Source organism: Dothidotthia symphoricarpi (genome assembly GCF_010015815.1).
Source record: "Dothidotthia symphoricarpi CBS 119687 unplaced genomic scaffold P153scaffold_5, whole genome shotgun sequence".
NCBI classification, from domain to species: Eukaryota; Fungi; Ascomycota; class Dothideomycetes; order Pleosporales; family Dothidotthiaceae; genus Dothidotthia; species Dothidotthia symphoricarpi.
Genome location: NW_022985012.1, coordinates 685942 through 707907, shown reverse-complemented (window position 1 = coordinate 707907; position 21966 = coordinate 685942). Strand labels below are relative to the sequence as shown.

At 51.2% G+C, this 21966-nt stretch overlaps 5 protein-coding genes across 5 annotated transcripts; 3 read left to right on the top strand and 2 right to left on the bottom strand.

Annotated features, from left to right (window-relative positions):
- The first annotated feature begins 99 nt into the window (after positions 1-99).
- P153DRAFT_184152 (GMC oxidoreductase) lies at positions 100-2595 on the top strand. The gene is made up of 6 exons (XM_033662389.1): positions 100-564; positions 617-650; positions 710-971; positions 1026-1152; positions 1208-1663; positions 1716-2595. The coding sequence occupies exons 1-6, from the start codon at positions 375-377 to the stop codon at positions 2498-2500; spliced, it is 1854 nt and encodes a 617-aa protein (XP_033526480.1). The 5' UTR covers positions 100-374; the 3' UTR covers positions 2501-2595.
- Positions 2596-5440: 2845 nt separating this feature from the next.
- Positions 5441-9204, top strand: P153DRAFT_382985 (uncharacterized protein; the record flags this gene model as incomplete). The annotated part of the gene is made up of 4 exons (XM_033670194.1): positions 5441-7775; positions 8489-8627; positions 8688-8838; positions 8905-9204. 4 exons carry the CDS (start codon positions 5441-5443, stop codon positions 9202-9204), a joined length of 2925 nt encoding a protein of 974 aa, XP_033526479.1.
- Positions 9205-10499: 1295 nt separating this feature from the next.
- On the bottom strand, positions 10500-11174 carry P153DRAFT_354742 (uncharacterized protein; the record flags this gene model as incomplete). The annotated part of the gene is made up of 2 exons (XM_033666523.1): positions 10500-10647; positions 10699-11174. 2 exons carry the CDS (start codon positions 11172-11174, stop codon positions 10500-10502), a joined length of 624 nt encoding a protein of 207 aa, XP_033526478.1.
- A 1509-nt stretch (positions 11175-12683) lies between these two features.
- Positions 12684-17947, bottom strand: P153DRAFT_394267 (DEAD-domain-containing protein; the record flags this gene model as incomplete). The annotated part of the gene is made up of 7 exons (XM_033671299.1): positions 12684-13452; positions 13502-13847; positions 13898-13977; positions 14036-14393; positions 14449-14584; positions 14632-14980; positions 17688-17947. The coding sequence occupies 7 exons, from the start codon at positions 17945-17947 to the stop codon at positions 12933-12935; spliced, it is 2049 nt and encodes a 682-aa protein (XP_033526477.1). The 3' UTR covers positions 12684-12932.
- A 1797-nt stretch (positions 17948-19744) lies between these two features.
- P153DRAFT_382982 (voltage-gated potassium channel) lies at positions 19745-21875 on the top strand (the record flags this gene model as incomplete). The annotated part of the gene is made up of 3 exons (XM_033670193.1): positions 19745-19863; positions 19919-20077; positions 20123-21875. 3 exons carry the CDS (start codon positions 19745-19747, stop codon positions 21873-21875), a joined length of 2031 nt encoding a protein of 676 aa, XP_033526476.1.
- Between the last annotated feature and the right edge of the window lie 91 nt (positions 21876-21966).

The following is a 21966-nucleotide window of genomic DNA, read 5'->3' as shown; positions in this document are numbered from 1 at the left end:
GTTCTAGTGTTCTAGTTCTGAACCATTGTCACAACTATTGTGTCGCATAAATTACCGCCAAGAGTGTAGTCTACCTCGAAGTGCTGATCTTCGCGGGGAACCTAGCGATATGGTACCAGATGAGGCCTTGCCAAATCAAATTGTGTATTCTGTCAGATTCCATGCTCGCACATCCTACGTCATAACTTGCTTGTCGGCCTTGTTCATCTTCTTATACAAGATGTCGCAACTATGCTGGGCATCGTCTTCGGCAGTTGTAGTAGCAACGCGTCACGGCGATATTACGGTGAGACGGATTTTTATTATAACAATGCGCTGCGTAGCAATATGCAGCCACAGTTCATTCCCATTACATTCTTTCTCGAGAACTTGACATGTTGTTCACCAAGCCCCACGTTGTTGCGTGGGCAGTCGCTCTTTCTGCATCAGGCGCCCTCGCGCATCCCTACTTCGCCGGAAAAGTCATCTCCAACTCCAAGGATCTCCTCACGACATACGATTATGTGATTGTAGGAGGTGGGACATCGGGCCTTACGGTCGCAAATCGACTTTCCGAAAACCAAGGTCTTGATCCTCGAATTTTGTAGTCAGCTAAAGTTCTAACTATATATCTCAGCTATCACTATTCTTGTCATTGAAGCCGGAGCGTTGTGAGTTCTCAATTTGTGATCCTTTAGATGATTTAAACATAGCTAATGGCATTCAATAGTGATGCCAACGAAGACGTCTTCACCATTCCTGGTCTCGCAGGTGGTGCCATCGGAACAAAATATGACTGGAACAGAACTTATGCACCGAACGAAGCGTTGGGTGGCCGCGAAGTGACGATCAATCTGGGCAAGATCGTGGGTGGATCATCGAAGTTGAACAGAATGGTCTTTGATCGCGGATCCAAATCAGACTATGATGGCTGGGAGACGCTCGGAAACAAGGGATGGGGTTGGGCTGGTCTGCTGCCATACTTCAAGAAGGTACCACTCCAAGGCCAGTTGATACGTATGAACACGAACGGCTGACTGTTGCAGAGCGAGAAATGGACACCAGCAACAAAGGAAATCCTGGCCGAATACGACATAAAGACAAATCTCCAATTCCATGGCGACAAGGGTTATGTACACTCTACGTACTCTCGCTTCTTTTGGCCACTGACCAGTGCGTCCTCTTCGAATTACTAGATCACGTTGAACTACACTAACAGTGTACACAGAAAACATTGTGAGAGCGACAAAAGCACTGGGAATCGCTATCAATGACCAAGCTACTGGAAATGCCTTTGGTGGCTATTATTGCCCACATAACATCAGTCCCAATGTTACGCGCTCTTCTGCTAAGGAAGCATACTATGACTCTGCGGTCGGACGAAAGAACTATCACCTCATCACTGGCCAACAAGTCACGCGGATCGTGACCAACACAACAAACGGAAATGTCAAAGTCACTGGTATTGAGTATGCCTCTTCTGCAGGCGCCGAACGCCGCACTATCAAAGTCAAGAAAGAAGCTATCCTAGCTGCTGGATCAATCCACACACCCCAGATCCTGCAAGTCTCTGGCATCGGCGATCCCGCGCTGCTTGCTAGCATCAATGTCCCAACCGTTGTAGATCTACCCGCGGTAGGACAGAACTTCCACGACCACGTCTTACTCACGGTTGTCAACACCAGTAAGTCTTATCACTGCCCCATTCAGCACACCCCGAAGCTTACAACGTACAGTCACGACCAATCTCTCCGTCTCCAGCCTCCTCACCTCCAACGAAACCTTCGCCGCCCAAGCTAAAGCCCAATACGACGCGTCGAAACAAGGACCCCTAACATCGCCAACAGCAGACTTCCTCCTCTTCCTCCCCCTTACCACATACTCCAACCAATCCGCCGCTATCCACTCCCTCGCCACCGCAGGGAACGCTTCTGCCTCGCTGCCCGCCTCCACCCCTGCAGAAGTCGCAAAAGGATACCAAGCGCAATACGACCTACTGACGGCAAAACTCCTCGCCAACAACGCCGGCGCCCTAGAAGTCATCTGGTCAGACGGCGTCATGGTGCTCGGTCTGCAGCACCCCTTCTCGCGCGGCAGCGTCAAAGCCGCATCAGCTAGCATCTTCGACGCGCCCATCGCCGACTCTGGATTCCTGCGAAACCCGCTTGATGTGGCTCTTCTGCGCGAAGGTGTGCGCTTCGCGAGGAAACTCGCGGCTGCAGATGGTATTGCAGAACTCGCGCCTGTGGAGGTTTTGCCGGGGGCGAATGTTACGAGCGATGCTGATCTTGACTCGTTTGTGAGGGGCACTTCGGGAACGTTGTATCATCCGGCTGGGTCGTGTAAGATGGGGAGTCGAGCGGAGGGAGGCGTAGTGGACGCGCAGCTGAAGGTGTACGGTGTACAGGGGCTGAGGGTCGTGGACGCCAGCGTATTTCCTGTGCTGCCTGCTACGCATATCATGACGACTGTTTATAGTGTTGCGGAGAAGGCTGCGGAGCTTATTCGTGGGTCTAAGTAGAAGTTTTGTTATTTAGTATGCTGGTTTTACTTTTTTGAGATGTCAGTCGCAGGATATTCGGTCAGATTTTGGCTGCCGTTCATTCTGAGTTTTGTATGTGTACTTCAATACCATGTAAATTCCCGACACGGAGCCATGGTGATGCACTGATGGGGTGTCGAATGTTTACTTCGTCCGTCTGTTTTTACAATGAACTCCACCATCTCAAACCCAACAGCCCGGCCTCGGACTAGAGTTTCGATACTGCTGCTCCTGCAAACTGCCAACGAGACGTGGAACCAAAGACGACAAAAATACACCACCAAGTCTCTGCCCAAACCCCGTAGCGATGATACTAAGCCTTTTGCGCCTAATACATAGGATGCCAGTGCACAGGTGAAGACACTCAACCCATAAACCCTCAAGAACCCCAAACATCGATCTCCGTGCCTAAACACACAGCAAATCTAGCACCATCCATCTCACCCTGCCCACCCTAGCCACGAAAAACAAAGAAGAACATAGAGCCGTGTAACCCCCGTCCCGTTCCGTTCCCGTGTGCTTGCTTTTCCTCGCCCAAACCGAGGACGCGTGCGTGTGCACAGTCCACTCGAACGAGCACCGTACGAGTCGATGCGTCCACGTGCTACTGCTATCCAATCGGAGGGAAAACGCGGATGGGATTTAGATTTGACTGGCTTGGTGTGCATGACGGGACTTGGGGTTGTGTGGATTGCGGCTAGCACGGAGGTTGGCGAGAGCCTGGGGTGGTGTATACGGGGTGGTGGAGTAGATACTGGAGTGCGCTAGAGGGGTGGAACGGGACGATGGTGGAGTGGAGTACGGCTATTGTCGCTTTACTGCCCCTTTCATGTTGGTTGGGGTGAGTTTCCGGGGGTTTGAAGTATGGAATTTTGAGGTTGTATGTGGGATGGGTTGTATGTAGTCTAGCGAACTGTTTGAGATGTTACTTGACTTGTAGGATGTAGTAGGAAATACATAGGTCCAGCTCGATTAGAAAGCCTAGATAATCGTTATGGAAGGTGTATCCTCATCACCTTCTGGATGGAAGTTAGACTCCCTTGAGAATCTCGATGCAGAGAACCGGCGTTCCTACAAACTTACCTTTCAAGGACGTTCTAGACTTTTTCAGCCATAGCAGAGCCAAACGCTTACGTCCAGCATGCAAGACACGAGCACTGAGGTACACACAAGCTTCCAGGCCACACGACGTCATTGAAGGATGGTGAAGGGAAGCTCCGGCAAATCCACGGATACCCCTCCTCTAGTCAGATCCACCGGATCCAGTACCCGGTACGTATCCTTGGATACTGGGTTGGCAAAAGAACAACACAGCAACGCCCAGCCCATGATCACCCGTCGTGGTACGTACTTCGCAGCTGTGTAAACAAAGCACCCCGCCCCCACATAGTTCCGCTGATCATGAGAGCTCAGTGGAAACAAGCATTGAAAAGGGTCTCTCGCGTTGTGATGAGACAGGCAAGTTCCCCGCACCAGTCGGCTGGGGCGCGTGCTATTAAAACAAGGATTACTTGGCCCAGCGAACGGGACGCTGGGGATGAGATGAGAAAAACCTGGGCGCGGTGCGGCGACGCATGTGCGGTTGATGAAACGCATGCAAGGGTTCTAGAAATAGCGCCATCTTTAGTGGAGTCAGATGATGGAGCTTGAAGTTGCGTGTGCAGAGGTGAGAAGCGGTGTGAAGCGGTGAGCTGGAACTGGCAGGAGGGAACAACAATGTGATGAGTAAGCGACTGTGAGATGGGAATATTCGGGCTGAAGATGGAAATGGGATGCGACGCAGACAGGAGAGCTGATGCCCTCAACCGCGGCTGAGAAGACTGCATTGCATGGTCATTGATTTGATGCATGTGCATGCACATGAGCATGAGGCATGGATGGTTGGGCGTCGGACAAACGGGGAAAAGACAGGCGATGGGATCTCAAATGTCGCCAGCGTGCAGCGGTTACAGAGAAGTGATACGATGGAGGTGCAGCCATCAGGGTCCTATCCGAGGCACGCGGAAGGGGACATTGCGCACTCGATGGCAGGGCTTTGTGGAAAACTCTCTTTGGGGGTGTTTGTTGAGACAAAGCAGAGGCAAGACAATGACCACGACAATGGCCACAAGGAGGCTTTCGCGCGCCGGCACAAAAGGAAATTGAGCGGAAGCTTTGTTCTGTTCGAGAAGACTGAGCCCGGGCTCGCTTCGGCCTCGAGCATAATTGGTAGTACGTGCACTGTGCACTGCGTTGGCTGCAATCCGTGGGGTGAAAATAATCGAGCCGGCCCACACCATCCATCCATCGCCAAGCATCCATAGCGCCATCACGACTTTCATCAAACTCTGCCTCTCTCGCTCGTCGTCGCAGCAGACACTGTGCATTCAGCCGGCATCCGAGCAAGGAGCCTAGCCGCCCTCCAGCCAAGCCACGACATATTACACCCGCACGCTCCCTTCAGATCTGCTCCCACGGCCATCTGCGGGCGTCGCCACTGTTGCTGAGCATCACACCTCATCTTCACTAGGTACCCTTCCCTCCCGCGACCGCCCACAGTAGTGACAGCGCTGACCGTTCCAAGGTTCCCACTAAAAACCAAGCACGGTCCGACCTTTTTCAGACTTCCACAATGTTCATCTCGATATTATAACCTCTTGTCCACTGGGACCCCACCCTCACCACCATTGATACATTTCAAAAATTGCCCGACTTCGCGACATCTTGCCGCCAAGCCGATTACTTCATCACACCACTTTCGACTTTTGACACCCTTTGACCTCTATTCCGCCGGTCCACACCGCATTGTGGCCCGACTAGACGCGTCTCGTAACTGGACAGCACATCACTGATCGACACGAGCCATACGTCCAATAATCTCAGTTCCACCACCAATCGCGCAGAACCGGCGACACAGCCATCGCCACCCGTCGACACATCATGGAGAACGAGCAGGACTATATCAGCAGACGAGGCGCAATGCAGACTGGCAGCCGCCACACCGCTTCCACAGCACCACCGCCAGCAGCCATGTCATCGGAAGAGGAAGTCGCAGCCGATGTGGACGAACCCCCAGATCTAGGACGTACCCCACGACCCTCGATTATGAACCTCCACGAGTCTTCCGTATCGTCATTCACAAAATCAGTACCTCGATGCGACGTCAAGCAATCACTCCTAACGACTGCCCTGCAGTCCCAGGCAAATTCCAATTCAAGCTCGCCTGTGGAGGAGCATTACAAGAGCCCTATCCGTGGCATGTCCGTTTGGAGTAACAACAGTGTTTCGACGGCTGAGTTGACAAGCGATGGAGGTTTCACAAGCCCGGGTACACGTACAAGCACGCCGAGCCCACCCCTCCCTGCGTCCAGGCTCCACAGCATATTGCCAACGTTCAACAAGAAACCGTTTGAGCTACCCTTGCCAGCCATTCGCCACGATGATGAAAGCCACGGCCCTCTCGAGAAGGTACCGACACAGACGACTGGCGAGCAAGGCGTTGAAGCAACTCTAGGACGGAAGAGGCGAATCATGTTCGCGTGTGGCGGCAAACAAGAAAAGATGCCCACACAAGAGCCTGCAAAGCCTGCACCATCCCCACTGGTAGAGGAACCCCCAAAACGGTCTTGTACGATCAAGTTCACCTGTCCTACCAAAATCTCCACAGACGCGCTTTCCAAGACCCCCAAACCCCGCCTGCGTGTGGCAAGCCCCGCACCGTCAGCACGGCGGATACCCAAATCTCCTAAACCTCCACCAAAACCGCATCGCGGCTCCGACTCAACCGTCCGCAACAATTCTCCTGTCAGTGTCCGCAAGGCGCCCATAGTTGACCGAATTCGCCGTTTGAGTGCAAACTCTGACCTCGCTCGATGCGAAGCATACCGCTTCCACGAGTTCGCTAGCTCAGAAGAGGAAGTCGACGAATGGACACTGGAATCTACGGTGCATCGAAACCGGCTCACTGTGGGAGACACTCTTAAGGTCGAAAACAATCTCCGCCAGTTAGCAGAAGAGGCCGAAGAGGAGGCATTGGAGGATGAGGAAGAAGATGATGACGATGAAGTCGCAGATGACGACGACGATGACGATGACTTGCTGGATGAGGACCAAGACGGGAGCGACGCATACAGCGACGTAACCGACGAGGGTTTCCAGACCGATGACGAGGAAGGCTTTGCAGTCTCGGATGATGAGAGTGACGCTGGATCTGATTACAACTGGTGGGCACCCGGACCTTCTACTGCCGCCACGTCCATGGACCTCCTTGATCACCTTCGACCCAAGGTAAATCGCACCTTGTCTGAATCATCGAGTGGATCTTTGGAAAGCGGCAAGCAGTTTAAGATGCCTGAGAAGTCATTTTCAAGACGCAAGAAGTCCAAACCAGTCAACATACGTGCTCCAAGCCCTGAACTGCCCGACAGCACAGATTTCGTTTGTGGAACACTCGACGAGGACAGGCCTGCAGAAGCAGCGTACATGACAACTCTGGAACGCCGACGCGCAGCTAAGCACAAACCCACGCCCCAAGACATTGACCCCTCATTCCCTACATCAGATCCCGATCTCCCAGATGATGAAGAGGATGAAGTAAGTGAGGTGGAACATGTCAACTCAGAAAGCGACAACTACTTTATGATGCACGGTCGTATGGATCCTCTTGATGGAGAGTTACGGGGTCGTCGCATAGACGTGCCCAAGAAGCGTTCTCCCGCACATTCACCACGACGCCTTCGATCGCCACCACCCACAAAACGCACCATGCACCGTTCTCCGCCACCCCCAACTAAGCGCGTCGTCCATCGATCTCCGCCCCCACGCAAGCTGTTTGGTGCTTCTCCGAAACGTGCTCGTTCGCCTGCACCAGCCCGTCTGCAGTCACCCCCACTCATCCGACGTGGTTCGATCAACCTTGTCGCCACACGACAACGTAGCGAGATGTCAATCCGCTTCAGTGATATCGGCGAGCGACCCGCTCTCATCACTTCAGCCTCGGTACCTCGAACCCCTATGAGCACGCACCCTCCTCCTCTTGAAAACTATGACGAAGAAGAGACGGGCCCTACTGAGCTCCCCCGGCGCGCTATAGCCATTCAAGTGGGTCTCGAAAAGAAGAGACAGCGTCGCAAGGAGCAGTTGTACAGGAAGCAACACCGTAAGGGCGTCAAGGAGAAGCGAGCTCCACCGCCTGGGCGGGGCGCGGAGCGCATGCGCGACATTGGACTCGAGCTCGCGGCGCACAAGGGCAAGACTGCTGCTTTTGCTGCGCTACGTATGCCGGCGGTGTCAGTGCCGGACCAGACAGACATGCATGTGCTGTCTGTATAGACAGTGCACTTGTGATGACCAGCGCCGTCAGCTGCAGGAGCTGGCACTCTTTACATGATCTTGTGTTGCAAGACTTGTTGGTCGCTGGTCTCACTTTGGGTCGAGCCTGGCGAGGCTGTTACCCGGACAAACATTCACTTCTTTAAGTATGATATCTTACTTTCGCTTCTTGGTCTGCCACCTATACACATATATAGGCAGTGGCTTGGTATTTTTTACCTGAATTACATTTTTAGTTTTCATGTTTCTTTCATATTGCATTGCATGGATTGGTATGGGTTTTGCATTGCATTGGTGGCCTCCCTTTGTAGAGTACTCTGGTCGAGAGCCTTTCGGGAGTTTACTGAAATTTTACCCATCATCTTGAATGCTTTTCTGCGACATTGGTGATGACTCGAAGATTGCGTGATTATGTTCGGCATACGGGATATATCACTGTTGAGATTGCAGAGTAAGGTTGTTTTTATTCACAGTACCAAATATCCAGAAGCTGGAAGGCGCGCAACGAGAAGCTTGATCTCCAGCACCAAAACATTGGGTTCTCACTAGATGCATATGACGAGGCTGAGCATGGTCATTGCGGAATTCTGTTCTATCAAGAGATCAAGCTTTCTTAGTGTGTGGATCGGTTTTGCAGCTGTCAAAACCTTCCGACAGCCTCGTCGCAGAAGTTCCAAGACCCTTGTCTCACGTACGTCATCCCCCTCGTCGTGCCTTCGCGTCGCCCAACGCTCGCGTTGCTGCTGCCGTCGCGTCTCCCCAGCATAATATCCTTGTCGCCGCCGCTCATCAGCGCGTAAAACTATACTACGTGCGCTCACTACACCACGCGTGTCCCGTCACGATGTTCGCGAAGACTTGGATGCTCGAGTGCGCTTCCCAGCCCGTACGAGGACAATGAGCGCGCAGTCAAGGTGCGGAAGAAGTGGGGGAAGGTCACGGAGCAAAATCTGTCGAGCTTCGACTTGACGGAGGGCATAGTGCGCGCTATGGTTTCCAATCGCGAGGTTCGTTGTCTTCCGTTGCTCTTGCGAAAGCTGCGTTGTAGGCGTCTACTGATTCGACATTTGCAGCTCTACGTTGTCGAAACCCTTTTCGTCGATAGTCAACTGTCAGAATGCCCTCGATACCCTCAGCTTGCTTTACTGCGCTGTCCTCGCCGAATCGAAAACCCCAACATTCAATTCGTCTTCTCCGTTGAGGACCGCCACGCGCAGCCCACAAAACCAGTGCGGTCGCTTGCTCGCCGCGCTCAGGACCACAATTTGTGGCTGATCCCCGACTTTGGCTTTTGGAGCTGGGACATGCCGTTCATCAGCACAATGGACGAAGTCGCTCACGAGGCTGTCCAGCGCAGACGTATCGAGCCGTAGGACGAGATGATGGAAAGGCTTGTTTGGAGGGGAAATATCAGTTGTGCGCCAAAACTCCGCAAAGTGTTGTTAGACACTGCGCGACGCAAGTCATGGCGCGATGTCGCGTAGCTGGAATGGACGAATTTGTGTTTCAAGGAACAGTTTTCGGTTCTGTCGATCGGTGCAATTACATACTGGGGTATTACAAGAGCGCTCAATGACTCTCTTCTACTGAACACCATTGAGGTGAGACTGGATATATAATTGTTCATGATCTTTAGCTCGCTGCTCGCTTGGCTTCACTGTTGCCTTCGATGTCATTATCATCGATTCGTCCATCGTATATGTGTTGCGTTGTGTTATACTGTGGTCTGTTACCGTTATTTGCATATAGCAAAAGATCAAGAAGAGCGCATCTTTATCTACAATTACGTCTCACGTCAGGTACGTGAATGTTAGGTTATGCTATTATGTTTTATTGCGACGTGCATGTATGTATGTATCCATACATCATCAGAGCTCCATCGGGACTTGGGACAGGGCAGGAAAGTAGGACAGAGGGTCGGATTCAAAAGCATGTCTTGTGCTTGGAATAATGTAGAGGTGGATAGGTCATCGATCAGGATAAGAAGTCAATCAAAGGGGGTTGAAACGTTTATTTCATGCATCAATAAAGTTACGCTTGTCATAGAATATTCTACAAATTAACGTCTACATATCCCATGCTACTTTCCTGACTCGACTGTCGTGTACTGTACAGCACCGCAACAAACCCGAGGCTTTACTTCGCGAGACCATCACGGAACCGCATGTGCTGAGAAAATATCTATCCATCCGATCTACCGAGCGTGATGGGACTTGTCAAGTGTCCACAGACTATACGCATACGTTCGCCTCGTGTGATGCAGCGTGTAGAAGTCGGTGCTTCGACACTACGCTGATGTCTTGCCGAAATTCCCGCTACAATAAATCTGCGAGGCGCAAAAGCCTTTGGTTGATGGGACAACCTGGAAGCAAGATATGTCCGTGACTTCAGGTCAGGTTGGCGGATTGTGTGTTGCGTGAAGAGGTGTGAGAGCTCGGTTTCCGGCCGGACGCCAGGAGGTGGATAGGTTGCGAATCGTGCGGGTCATGATAAGCTATGGTGACGGCGGCGCGTCGTCTGATCCTCGGTGTGTAGCCACTGCTACAAACCGGTTGAAGTATAGCTTACCGAGAAGTGAACATGTGCGTCATGCTTGACAGTGTTGAAATGTCTCACGGAAGTAATGTGAATTGATTGGAAGAAGCAATATCAGGATTCGAGAGCGTGTTCATGAGAATGTCCACGGCGCTGAGTTGTCCCTCCTGTCGATAGGTGCAGAAGCCGATTGAGCTGTCGATGGCTTCTCTGATTCCACACCCGCAGTGGAAGTGAGGCGTCGTTCTTCTCCGCCAAGCTTGATGCTTCCTTCTCGGTATCTGAAAGTGGGTTAGCCAATGCGTTACAGTGTGATACTGGTCAATGCTTACCTTGTCCATACATACTCGCCGGCAACATACGCAGCAACAAGCAACATGAAGACACCAAGCACTTGCCCAAGACCATGAGTCTGCGGCTCAGCCCCCCCATACCCGCTCATCTTCCTGACCTCGTCCCCATATCCGCAGATCATCTTGTTTTCCGTCTCCCTTTCCTTCGCGGGAGACAGGTCCGCCTCTCCGTGGCTCACGGCCCACAATACGAGATCGGACATGGGTCGGCCGGTAGACATGACATGTGAGATTGTGGCTTGGCTGGCGAACTCAAGCCTGAGATTGTGTTTGAACGCGAGAGACTGCGCAGTTTGCCAGCTGTAGCTCTGGAAGCCGAGGATTGTGCAGGCGGATGGGGTTGTATCCATGGAAAGAGAGAGACAGCGACATTGTATTCCCGGAAGTTCACGATCTACTGGAGATGCGAGGATGGTCGTGAGGAGCGTGCAGAAGAACCTGAGTCTTGAAAACATGATTGAGCGGTTGACAGATGAGTAGCCAGTGGTATGTTGGAAAGTCAAGGTGGTCAGTCTGCTGGAACTTCTGAGTGAAAGAATGCGGCTGAGGTGAGGGGATTAATATCGTTGCAGCTGAGTGACTATGAAGGTTAGGCGGATTTCTAGGCTGCCATTAGTGCGATCGTAATCGTACTGTGCCTGGTACTGCCGTGGTAAAGTGATCCTCACATGGGGGTTGGTGACTGTTGTGGCTTGGATTCGGGTAATCATGCTACAAAACGCACGAATTGCGTGCTCAGGAATAGCAATTGAAGCCTAAACTATCGACATGCAAGGCGAAGTAAGTCTAGATCCTTGCTGACATCTCGTTCACTCGACGCATTACCCCAGATTCGTTAGCCGGCTGGTCCGTGTAACCTTGCTTATCTTGCCTTACTCCGGAAATACCACTTTCGTAAAAACCACGCTTGCACAAGGATGGTACCGGTCCATTGGGAGGATCGTCGACATATTCGTGATCCAAGCTCGAACCCCACGTGTTCCTGTTTAGTACTCCTAAATTGCCTACAACATACCATCTTTATCAATGATCTTGTCATCAAACCATCAAGTTGATAGAGTCCCCCAAAAATCAATGTCTCAGGCTTACCTCGGAGCCAATGGATTTAGCACGTTCCTTCCGCATTCGGCGAAACCGCATTGCATTGGGAATTAATTTTAGCTAGCGCGGGTGCGTCCGAGCAGGGGCATCGTAGTCACGATCGCCAGAAACACACGTGTGTCTGCTTATATACAAACTGTCGGCAAAGTTATCAAGCTTACTACTCTCGTATTGTGACCGTCTGCACACCAAAGTTTCGAAATCATTTATTCGGCCTCTAGCACTAGACCCAAAGCAGCATCGCGTTGTCTATAATTCTAACGTCCAGGAGATCCAACAAGGCGCAGTCGTGCTTGATTCACAGTGACATGCTCCAGGTACAGTGGTAGATGGAAGGGTGTTGCGGCAATGGAGAAGAGATTGCAAAGCCGGCTTGATGTCATCTACATGAACGATGAAGATTCACACCTACTCCTCTTGAAAGTATCATGCTATCGCATCTGACACATAAGCTCAGGAAACCAAGCTTTGCTAAGCTTCCAACGGTACTCCTTACTTTCTTGTGGCTCATGCGATGAGCCCCACATTTCCAGTCTCGGCGCAGTTTCCGGCGCTGATTTGTCTGTTGAGCAAGCTCGTATCACCACAGATTAGTCTGGGGCTTAGACTTTGTGAATATTCCCAACAATTCAAGTCTTCCGTTCGATACTTGTTTCAAAATTTCTGAACATATCACATATCGAGCTTTCTTTAGAACAGCTTCAAGCTGCTGGAACGAGAGGTTGCATTGTCCACTGAGGTCCTTAACAATACTTACGAGGAACTCTTGGGGTTGTATATGGGAGCGAGAGTCTAGTCACATCCCGAATCACAGGTAAAAGATATTAGCAAAGATGCCTTGACATTTTTCTATATGTAGATTACCTGACCATGTTCAGCATTGCTGTAAGGTTGGTGGTACTGACACCGTTGAGCTAAGAAGCACGGCGTCAAACCACCCTGAAGTAAGTCCCGTCATGTCGTAATTCGTATCTCGTAAATCATGACTCGGAGGCTTAAAGCCTAAGCTCTCACCGCGAAGACATAGGCGACGAGGCGCACTGAGTAACACTCCAGGCCTTCGGAAAGTGGGAAAAGGGTGATGTCCTAGACATGACTGAAGCAAGCCCCGTCTACCAAGAGGCGACCTGGTCGTTGGTCTCAGCGGAGAAGCCTTCACCAAAGCCACCATTGTCACCACCCCCAAAGCCTCCGGTATCACCACCAGCCTCGCCACCAAAACCAGCATCACCTCCAAAACCAGCGTTAGCATCGAAGCCAGTATCAGCACCAAAGCCACCGCCGAGACCGTCATCGGACTCGTCGTCGGTACCGTCGTGCCAGTCGATCGCAGACGGGTCGGCAGGCATGTGGGCCTGCAAGAAATCGGGAACTTCCTGGTTGGACTCGAGAAGGATCTTGACAAGACTCTCGGCGATATCCTCGTTACGGTCGTTGTAGAAGGAAGTCGCCTTACCTTCGTTGCCGATACGAGCGGTACGGCCAATTCGATGAACGTACTCGGTAATGCCATCATGCATGGTGGAAGGCAAGTCGTAGTTGATGACATGCTTGACATTGGCGACGTCGAGCCCGCGGGCAGTAACACCGGTTGCAACCATGAGCGGACACTTGCCCATGCGGAATGAGCGCCTAAGTATGTGTAAGCCAGAAAACATGGAGAAGACAGAACGCGACTCACAGGGCGTCCTCACGCTCACGCTGAGTACGGTCGGAGTGAATGGAGGTCACAGGCAAGCCCTTGTTGTACAAATAATCGTCGACCATATCGCACTTCTGTTTGGAGTTCGTGAAGATCAAAGTACGCTGTGGGTTGTCGGAGAAGATCAGATCGAAGAGTGCCTGCTGTTTCGAGCTCTCTTCGACGAAAACGATGTTCTGTTTGATGTTCTCGTGAGTGCTGCCTACGCGGCCGACCTTGATACGAACACAGTCCTCATCCATGTACTCCTTGGCGAGCCTACGGGCGGACTTGGGGAACGTGGCAGAGAACATCATGTAGATATGGTCCGCATCCGAGCTGACATCTATGAAGGGGGTGAGTTTGCGCCGCTCGAACATGTGTGGTAGATCTTACCTGAACCCGAGAAGATCTTTTCCATAGCCTCCTCCCAACCCGAGGAGAGGAGCTCGTCAGCTTCATCGATGACTGTGAATCTAGCCCCGAATTAGCACCCGACGACGATAAAGTACCTTATACCCTGCTAACACTTACTTAAGGCGCTTGAACGAAAGAAGGTTCATGTTCTGCATGAAGTCCATGAGACGGCCGGGAGTGGCGATGAGGATGTCGCAACCCATCTCCAGCTGCTCGCGCTGATTCTTCGTAGGCGCACCACCATAGACGACGCAAGGACGCAACATGGTGCGGTAGCACAAGCGACGAGCCTCGTCGAAGATTTGACAAGCAAGCTCGCGGGTGGGACAGACGACGAGGACAAGAGGCTCAGCGCGAACACGGTCGGTAAGAGGGTTGTAGCGAGCGGGGTTGGGACGCGGGGCGGCCAACTGGCGGGCTTTGCCCATGAGCTTGGAAAGAATTGGAAGAAGGAAAGCAGCAGTCTTTCCGGAGCCTGTTATCGATGTGAGTAATGGGTTGTGCGAGGCACTGTGATGGTGCGGACGTACCAGTCTGAGCGACAGCGACAACGTCGTGTCCAGTGAGGACAGCCGGGATACAGTACGACTGGATTGGAGTCGGGTTGTTGTATTTGCACAACTGCACGTTCTGCAGCATCACAGGATGCAGGCCAGCATCTTTGAACTGTGATCTTTAGTAAGCGGGTTGGATAGCAGGAATATGTCACCTACCTCGCGGACCGGGTGGAGCTTTTCGGGACCCTCAACTGTGACGTCGAAAGACAGAGCTTTGATTTGAGTACCAACACGCTGAGTGTTGTCGTCCTCAAAAAGCATCTTCTCCAGGTCAGGGTTGGGCTCGCCAACGTCACCGAAGTCATCGTCCCATTGGTAGATGACGGCGTCGGACAACCAAGCGGCGGTGTCGCGGGTCTCGTCTCGAGGAGCCTCACCGGCGATTACTGACTCGTAGTTGAAAGGAATGGGGTTGGTCCATCCCGCCTCCTTTGCGCGAGCGAGGTCCTTGGTGAGCTGCTCCTTGCGAGCATCACCGGCAGTGTCAGTGCCGGCGGCAGTAGGACTACCAGCGTCAGACATGGTAGGCAAGTGGTGTTACTATCGATTGAGAAGATCCGAAAAGAGGTGGGGGTGTTGAGTGTGTGGGCAGAGTAAGAGAGATACTTTTATAAAAGGCAGGAGCTGCTAAGCGGCCTTGGCGTGAGTTTCTGCGGTGACGGCGACGTTGATAGGCGACGAAGCGAGCCCTTCAGCAACGGGAAGGTTCTGCAGCTAAGGTGAAAGAAGCCAAAGTAAAAGCTGTAAGGAGATGAAACTCATGTACTGCTTCTAGTTGCGAGGAGGATATGCAGTGAACTGAAGATGAGGCATTAGACGGAGAGCCAGAGGAGCTGGTAGACAACAGCAACGTGTAGAGAGAGAAAAGTGCGGTGAAGGGGGATGAACCAGAAGATGAGGCTGAGATGGCAGACACACTTTTACCCAAGTGTAGCGGCGCGTATTCCTTGGTGATCTTTTCCTATGGAAGAATACATGCACCGACGACCAGATGAGTGACATTGCCAGCCCATCCCATAGCCTAGTACTTGAGCGGATGATGTACGAGAGTCACAACACTGACAGACAGATTGCAGTCCGTATTTTCTTAGAAGTTCTTCTTCTCTTATATGGTCATGACTGCGCATTGAAAGTTGCACATACTATGCCGAGCCTCATAATCTTCCTGAGTTTGATAAATTAGACTGAAAAAAGGTACACATCATCTTGGCTATATTCATGAAGATATGAAGAAACGAGACATGCAACTGAGATGCCAGATGAACGACTGCCCGCTTGAAGTGGTTTTCAGGAACGACTGGCTACACAGCATGCGACGAGAAGCTGGCTTTCGATTGGCACAGTGACATCGTTAGCCACGGATGGAAGACGGATCGATGCGATAAGTTTGTGATCTCCCTATTGTTCACTTTGGAGGCTCTTAGCTGCTGGACGCCTGTTTGCCCTCCTTTTCGAGATCTCTATAGGGGAGAAAGGCATAAAAGGATTTGCCCGACACTCTTGACTGGCGGCTTTGTGGGTGCGGAGACCATCAGTATTATCGTAATTCAGCGAAGCAATACGTTCTGATGAATACGGAAGAGTTACAGAGGTCATAGGCCACATGTTGAGAGTACTATCAGTGTATGTCTAAAGATGCGATGCCTCCATGGTTCGTGCAGGTTTTCCATGGCACCTGCATGGAACCGTGAACTAGCAACGCAGGGTTGTGCAACGCGAATATTACCATTACCACATACTGGAGGGCACGACTTTGCGTTCTCGACCTCCTTCGGCTGTACCAAGGATAATAGGCACCGTCCTTAGCAGCTCCGCAGACACACGCCTAACCACAACCATGGCCCGTTCGCGCAATATACCAGATTACGACTAGCTTCCGACCGAGTGCATCTTGAACTTGTGGCGGAAGTCCTCCGAAGCATCAGTAGTCACGTGGAGACACAACGATTTCGACCGATCATCAGTGAATCAACAACTCGACCCGCCGACGCTTCTGCATAGCACGCGCATAAGATTAGGGAGCCAAGAGAAAGGTTTCTAATCTTTGGGAAATGACGCTGAGACGTGTGGCTCGCAGGATCGACGATCCTGGTGTCTAGAATACCCTGACGGATATGGTGGGGCGACGCATATATGCTCCCTGTGCGGAACTGTCCATCCGAAAATGTTCGTCGAACAGATCCTCTTTCTAGAAGCTTTGTTACAGGTGATAACGTTGGAACTCATGATCGATTGCCTCGCACATGCCCTCCAACCCCTGGGCCAGCTTAAATATAATGATATCGGCAACGAACTGTTCGAACTTTTGCTCATGTGTTCACCTTCTGGAAGCAAACATGCAGACTGGACGGAGACGCGTTCCTGAGCACCAAGACTTTAGTTACGATGATGCACGACTTCTTCTGCGGCACTAGCTTTGGAGCTTCTACGGACACTCAGGGCTTGCGATATCGGATCAAGAAGACAGAGCAGGTAAGTGTATGGCGTACATCGATGTTGCATCTCGATGACAAGGGCTATGTCTCTCGCCCATCGTGTGACTCATTGAAATTCCGGTGAAGGAGGAAGCAACCGTTTGTGTACGCACTAAGTTTATGCAAGTCCTCATAATGAATTGTGGGGTTTGGAAGACAAGCCTAACACCTCCTCGTTAAAGATCCAGAAGCTTCGGTAGGGTTGCAGATTATTCCGTCTTGGTTAAACTATGTTAGATTAGGCCAGATGTCTGACAGCCTTTAGTCTTGCCACTGTCAGAGTCGATGGCCTCTTGCAAGACGCCTGCATTGGTGATTCGGGCCTATCCTATCTCCAAGATGTTCAATCCTAACAGGCCTTTTATCCTTCACCGAGAATCAGACGAACGATTGGATCACGGCTATCGCTGTCGTTGCGATGGAACTCACATGGTACGGTCCAAGTGAGGACAACTTGAGGATGGAGAGCGCCTTTCAGCAGAGTGATACATCCGCTTTGTTGGACATGCATATATTAGCCTTACAACTAAAGCAGTTCAACAACAGGATGAGCTTATTAGAAGTCAGATTCGCGAGCATGGTCAAGCCTAACTACCTGCAGTCACCAACAGGCACCTGCAGGTCTTTTTCTGATGGTGGTGCGAGGGGAATGTCGACCAGAGCACACCAGACTTACCCGTTTCATTCGCCAATGCTGTGCTTTTCCCCGTCATCGTCTTCGTCGTCTATCCACCTTACCCTCTCACAATATGGCGGAATTGGACAGAGCCGATGTTTCCTTCAAACAACTGCTCGCCCGGCCGAAGGGGCTTGCGATGCTCTGGCACAGGCTCCCCGTGAGCAGTATTGCCACTCGATGCTTTGTTCATAGCGGTCGTGATGCCGACAAGTTCGGAGCTCGTTAGGCCGGTACCCAAGAAGGAGTTCGGGTTGGCATTGTTGAAGTTGTTATGGACAGCCGGCAGACCGAACGTCAAGGGACTGTCGCCATCGGGCATGGCCCTGGCGGATGCAGGTAATGGCAGAGCTGTTGTGTTGTCTGTAACGCAGGTATGGTTTTGAGCGAGATGACAGGATTATAACTCCTGATATCAACTACGCAAGAAGTTGAGCGTTACGGTTGTAGGTGTCGACAAGAGAGTTTAAAGTTACAAGTAATTTCGATCTACGCAAGCTTGTTCTGGTTTAATACCAATAAGAATCTGAAACTCCTGAATACTACAAAAACCAATTCATCGGAGCTGGAGAAGTACTGGAATAAGAAAGAAAGTGGGGTGTTGGGGATGGAATAGGTGAGCTGGGAGATCCACTCGCAGTGCAACAATACTGCTGGGCTACTGATAACAATACGCAAACTCTTAGACACAACAGCCGCGAGAGCAGCAAAGCGCCCAGATGCAATATCAGTGGGACACAGTGCTAGTACCCACTCTAAGGCGTGTTCTCCCTGCATTGACAGACTCGAATTTGCGATGCACGAAACGCCACATCGTATTTTCTCCTGCACTCTTCGCACTAGAGGAAGAGCTACGAAACGAAGCAAAGCAGCCTGCCGTGTCCACCTACATATTCACATCCACCGACCTGCCGTAAAGCCCCAAATGCTGAGGCCAGTGACACAGGGGATCCCAGCCTATCACGCCCGCAAGAAAACCAATCTTACGGTCTGTCGATTGTTGGAGGTATCCACGGTGGGCACGCGGCATGTAGTAACGGTGTATGGATATGTACCTCCAACTGAGGCCATTCGTTTACGAAGCTCACTTACAAGCCGAAAGCACTTGGCGTATGTCTACTTGTGAACGATGCAGATCATCACTGATGTTCACCACCAAGCCTTTAAAAGTTCTGTGTAAATACGAAGTCTCAAGAAGGTAATCATAACATGACGATACGGTCCTCCAAGTCCAAAGATGGAGCCGAAATTCAAAAGATCGGAACTCGCTGCGGATAATGCACCTCCGAGGCCACCAGCACGCACTCATGCACCATAGTGCCCAGTTGCATACAACCGCAGGAAAATCTCGCTAACCCCGGTGAACGCTGATCAATATGTCATCTCGATTGTCTTTTAAGAGAACCCGGATATCACTCAAGCCGAAAATCGTGGCTTTTGATGTGCGATTCAACAAAGGCGAAGCCGTGATCTTGGCAAATACATGTTCCCTTCGCAGCCCTTAAACGCCCTGACCTTTCTAATGATTCAACATATATACATATGAGAAGGGAACTCTTGAGTAACACATTCATTGCCAAGTACAATGTCAGGGCTAGTTTTTTACCTACAACGCCAGTCTTTCTCGATATCTATGATACTATTATACTCTATTCTCACAATGTCGCTCAGGCAAAGTGAGGCATGTTCAGAGGTAACGCGCTGCGCATTACTTTTGTTCTTGAATCTTTTCCCCCAAGAGGGTCTGCAGCCGCAGTCATAGTGACGCTCAGCCTTAAATCTAAGCCAACTTCCATCTTGCTTAATTTCCCACGGTGATTTTTCTTTTCCGTTGTTTAGCGCCTCATTGTTCACATGAGGTTCAAAGAGAGCATATGACAAGCTTTTGGAAGTAGATTGGTCTGCTGATTTGACAGGTGAGCGATCTTTAGCGCGTCGGCCCCTGCCAATTACACGCGTGTGTGTCCTCATACGTCATGTTCTCGCCTTGTTATTTTTCGCGACTCATGCAACAACTTGATTGCGCGTGCTATTCCTCGCTCCTTTTCATCGATCAAGCAGAACCTTACACAACCATGTACGGGTCTGTACACTGCATACCATTCCGCGACGTGCCAATATGAACGATCCTGGACTCGAGCAACCTGCTCAGGAAGCTGCGAAGGACGTCGAAAATAATGATTCTGGGGAGGATGAGCAGCAGGCCAAGGACGAGGAACGGGAGTATCTTGACCCAAGGTATGTAACTTGGCAATGACCTCTATACAACTCATGTGGCTGACTTGTTTGGTAGTCGATGGTGGTTCGCATCGACGGCGATCCCACTTATCGCAGGCACGTTCGGCCCTATCGCCAATGCATTTAGTATTTGTGCTCTCGTCGAGAAGTGGAGAGTCTATATTCCGGATGGACAAGACGAAGGCCACGGAGTCAAGGTCGAAGACCCGAAATGGTAGAGCAAGCGCTTGAACAAGTCAAACATAGCTGACCGAAACAGGCTCGTCGCTGTTAATTCAGTATCTCTCGTCTTTGCGCTTGCTGCAAATATAGCTCTGCTACTCAGCATGGCCCGACGGGCATCGTTCGCGTTAGCACAATCCATTATCATTATTGGATGGTATCTCTCAGCTATCCTCCTCATCGTCCTCGTTGTAGTCGCCTCAACATCAGCGTTCCGTCTGCAACCAAGGCAGAATTATGCTCTAGGCCAGGCCTACTATTACGGCGTCATAGCGGCTGGTCTCTACTTCATTATTGCTTCGCTCATGGTCGGCACAGCTTACGGCGCCTACAAAGGTCATTACGCCAAACAATTCCGTCTAACCTCTAGTCAGAGGACATTGATGCTGCAGACTATCGGGTTTATGTTCTACCTTCTTTTAGGCGCTCTTATCTTCTCCAGTGTCGAGGGCTGGTCTTTCCTGGATGGAGTTTTTTGGGCCGATTTTACTCTTTTGACCGTTGGCATTGGGGGCGAGTTCGTCCCCAAGACACACACTGGCAGATCGTTACTCTTTCCATATGCTATTGGTGGATTGGTCATGGTTGGTTTGGTCATCGGTTCCGTGAGGTCTTTGATCCTCGAACATGGCAAACAGAAAATGTCTGCTCGCTTTGTCGAAGTCAAGAGGCAAAAGGTCCTTGCCTCCATCGACAAAGAATCGAAGACTATCAAACTGGGGCCATTTGAGACGATCAAGTTCGACCAGGAAGGCCTGTCCGAGCCTCAGAGGAGGGAGCAGGAATTCCGGATCATGCGGCGCGTCCAGGAGCTCTCCGGAAGAAAGAGAAGGTATATGGCGCTTGCGATTTCAACTACAGCTTCGTTGCTCTTGTGGCTTTTGGGAGCCGTTGTCTTCATGTACTCCGAACAACCGCAAGGCTGGTCGTACTTTGTGAGCCTGTACTTTGCCTACACTTCGCTTCTGACAGTTGGATACGGCGACTATGTAGTCGAAAGCAATTCGGGCAAGGCATTCTTCGTCTTCTGGAGCTTGTTGGCTATTCCGACACTTACTATCCTTATAAGCAATATGGGCGATACCATCATCAAAGCATTTAGGGATTTCACTATCTGGATTGGGTCCCTTACTGTTCTGCCAGACGAACACGGCTTAGGTACAGCACTGAAGGTTGGTATGAAGAAAATGAGCATGGGCAAGATGTACAAAGACAGAGATACGGACAGAGACAGCCACAAGAGAAATCAAGGCGCATCCGCGCGATTCGCCTTGGACAGGCTTGAGAAACACATCGAAGACGAGGAGATTAGGGAAGCAGACGCGGCGGGTGAGCATGGGGACAAGCTCGATCGTGACATCCATTTCTACCACTTCATCCTCGCGAAGGAGCTTGGCCGGCTGATGAAGGACATCAATGCTTCACCGCCGCGAGAATACACTTACGATGAGTGGGCTTATTTCCTTCGCCTAATCGGTCAAGATGAGGGCAACGCTTCTCGACATCGGCAGCCGAACGTAAAGCACCAACACAACAAGGATGAATCACCCGATCTCGGCACGGCAGACGATGATGGAGAGCACGAGTGGAGTTGGCTTGGTATTCGAAGTCCGCTCATGGGGAACCAGAACGAGGCCCAATGGCTGCTCCAGCGACTCTCTGCGAGGATGGAATCAGAAATGCGAAGGATGAGTTCCACAAAAACGAAAAAGGAACCACCGCCTTTCTCTATGGATGAACTAAGACATAGGGAGAAAAATCAGAAGTCTGGAGGAGACAATGACTTGTAAAACAATGTCAGCCCTGCCGAGGTGCGGAGACGGGGAGGAGGTGCTGTCTAAAGCGTGAATAATGGCAAACAACGTAGCATAAATGTGGTTC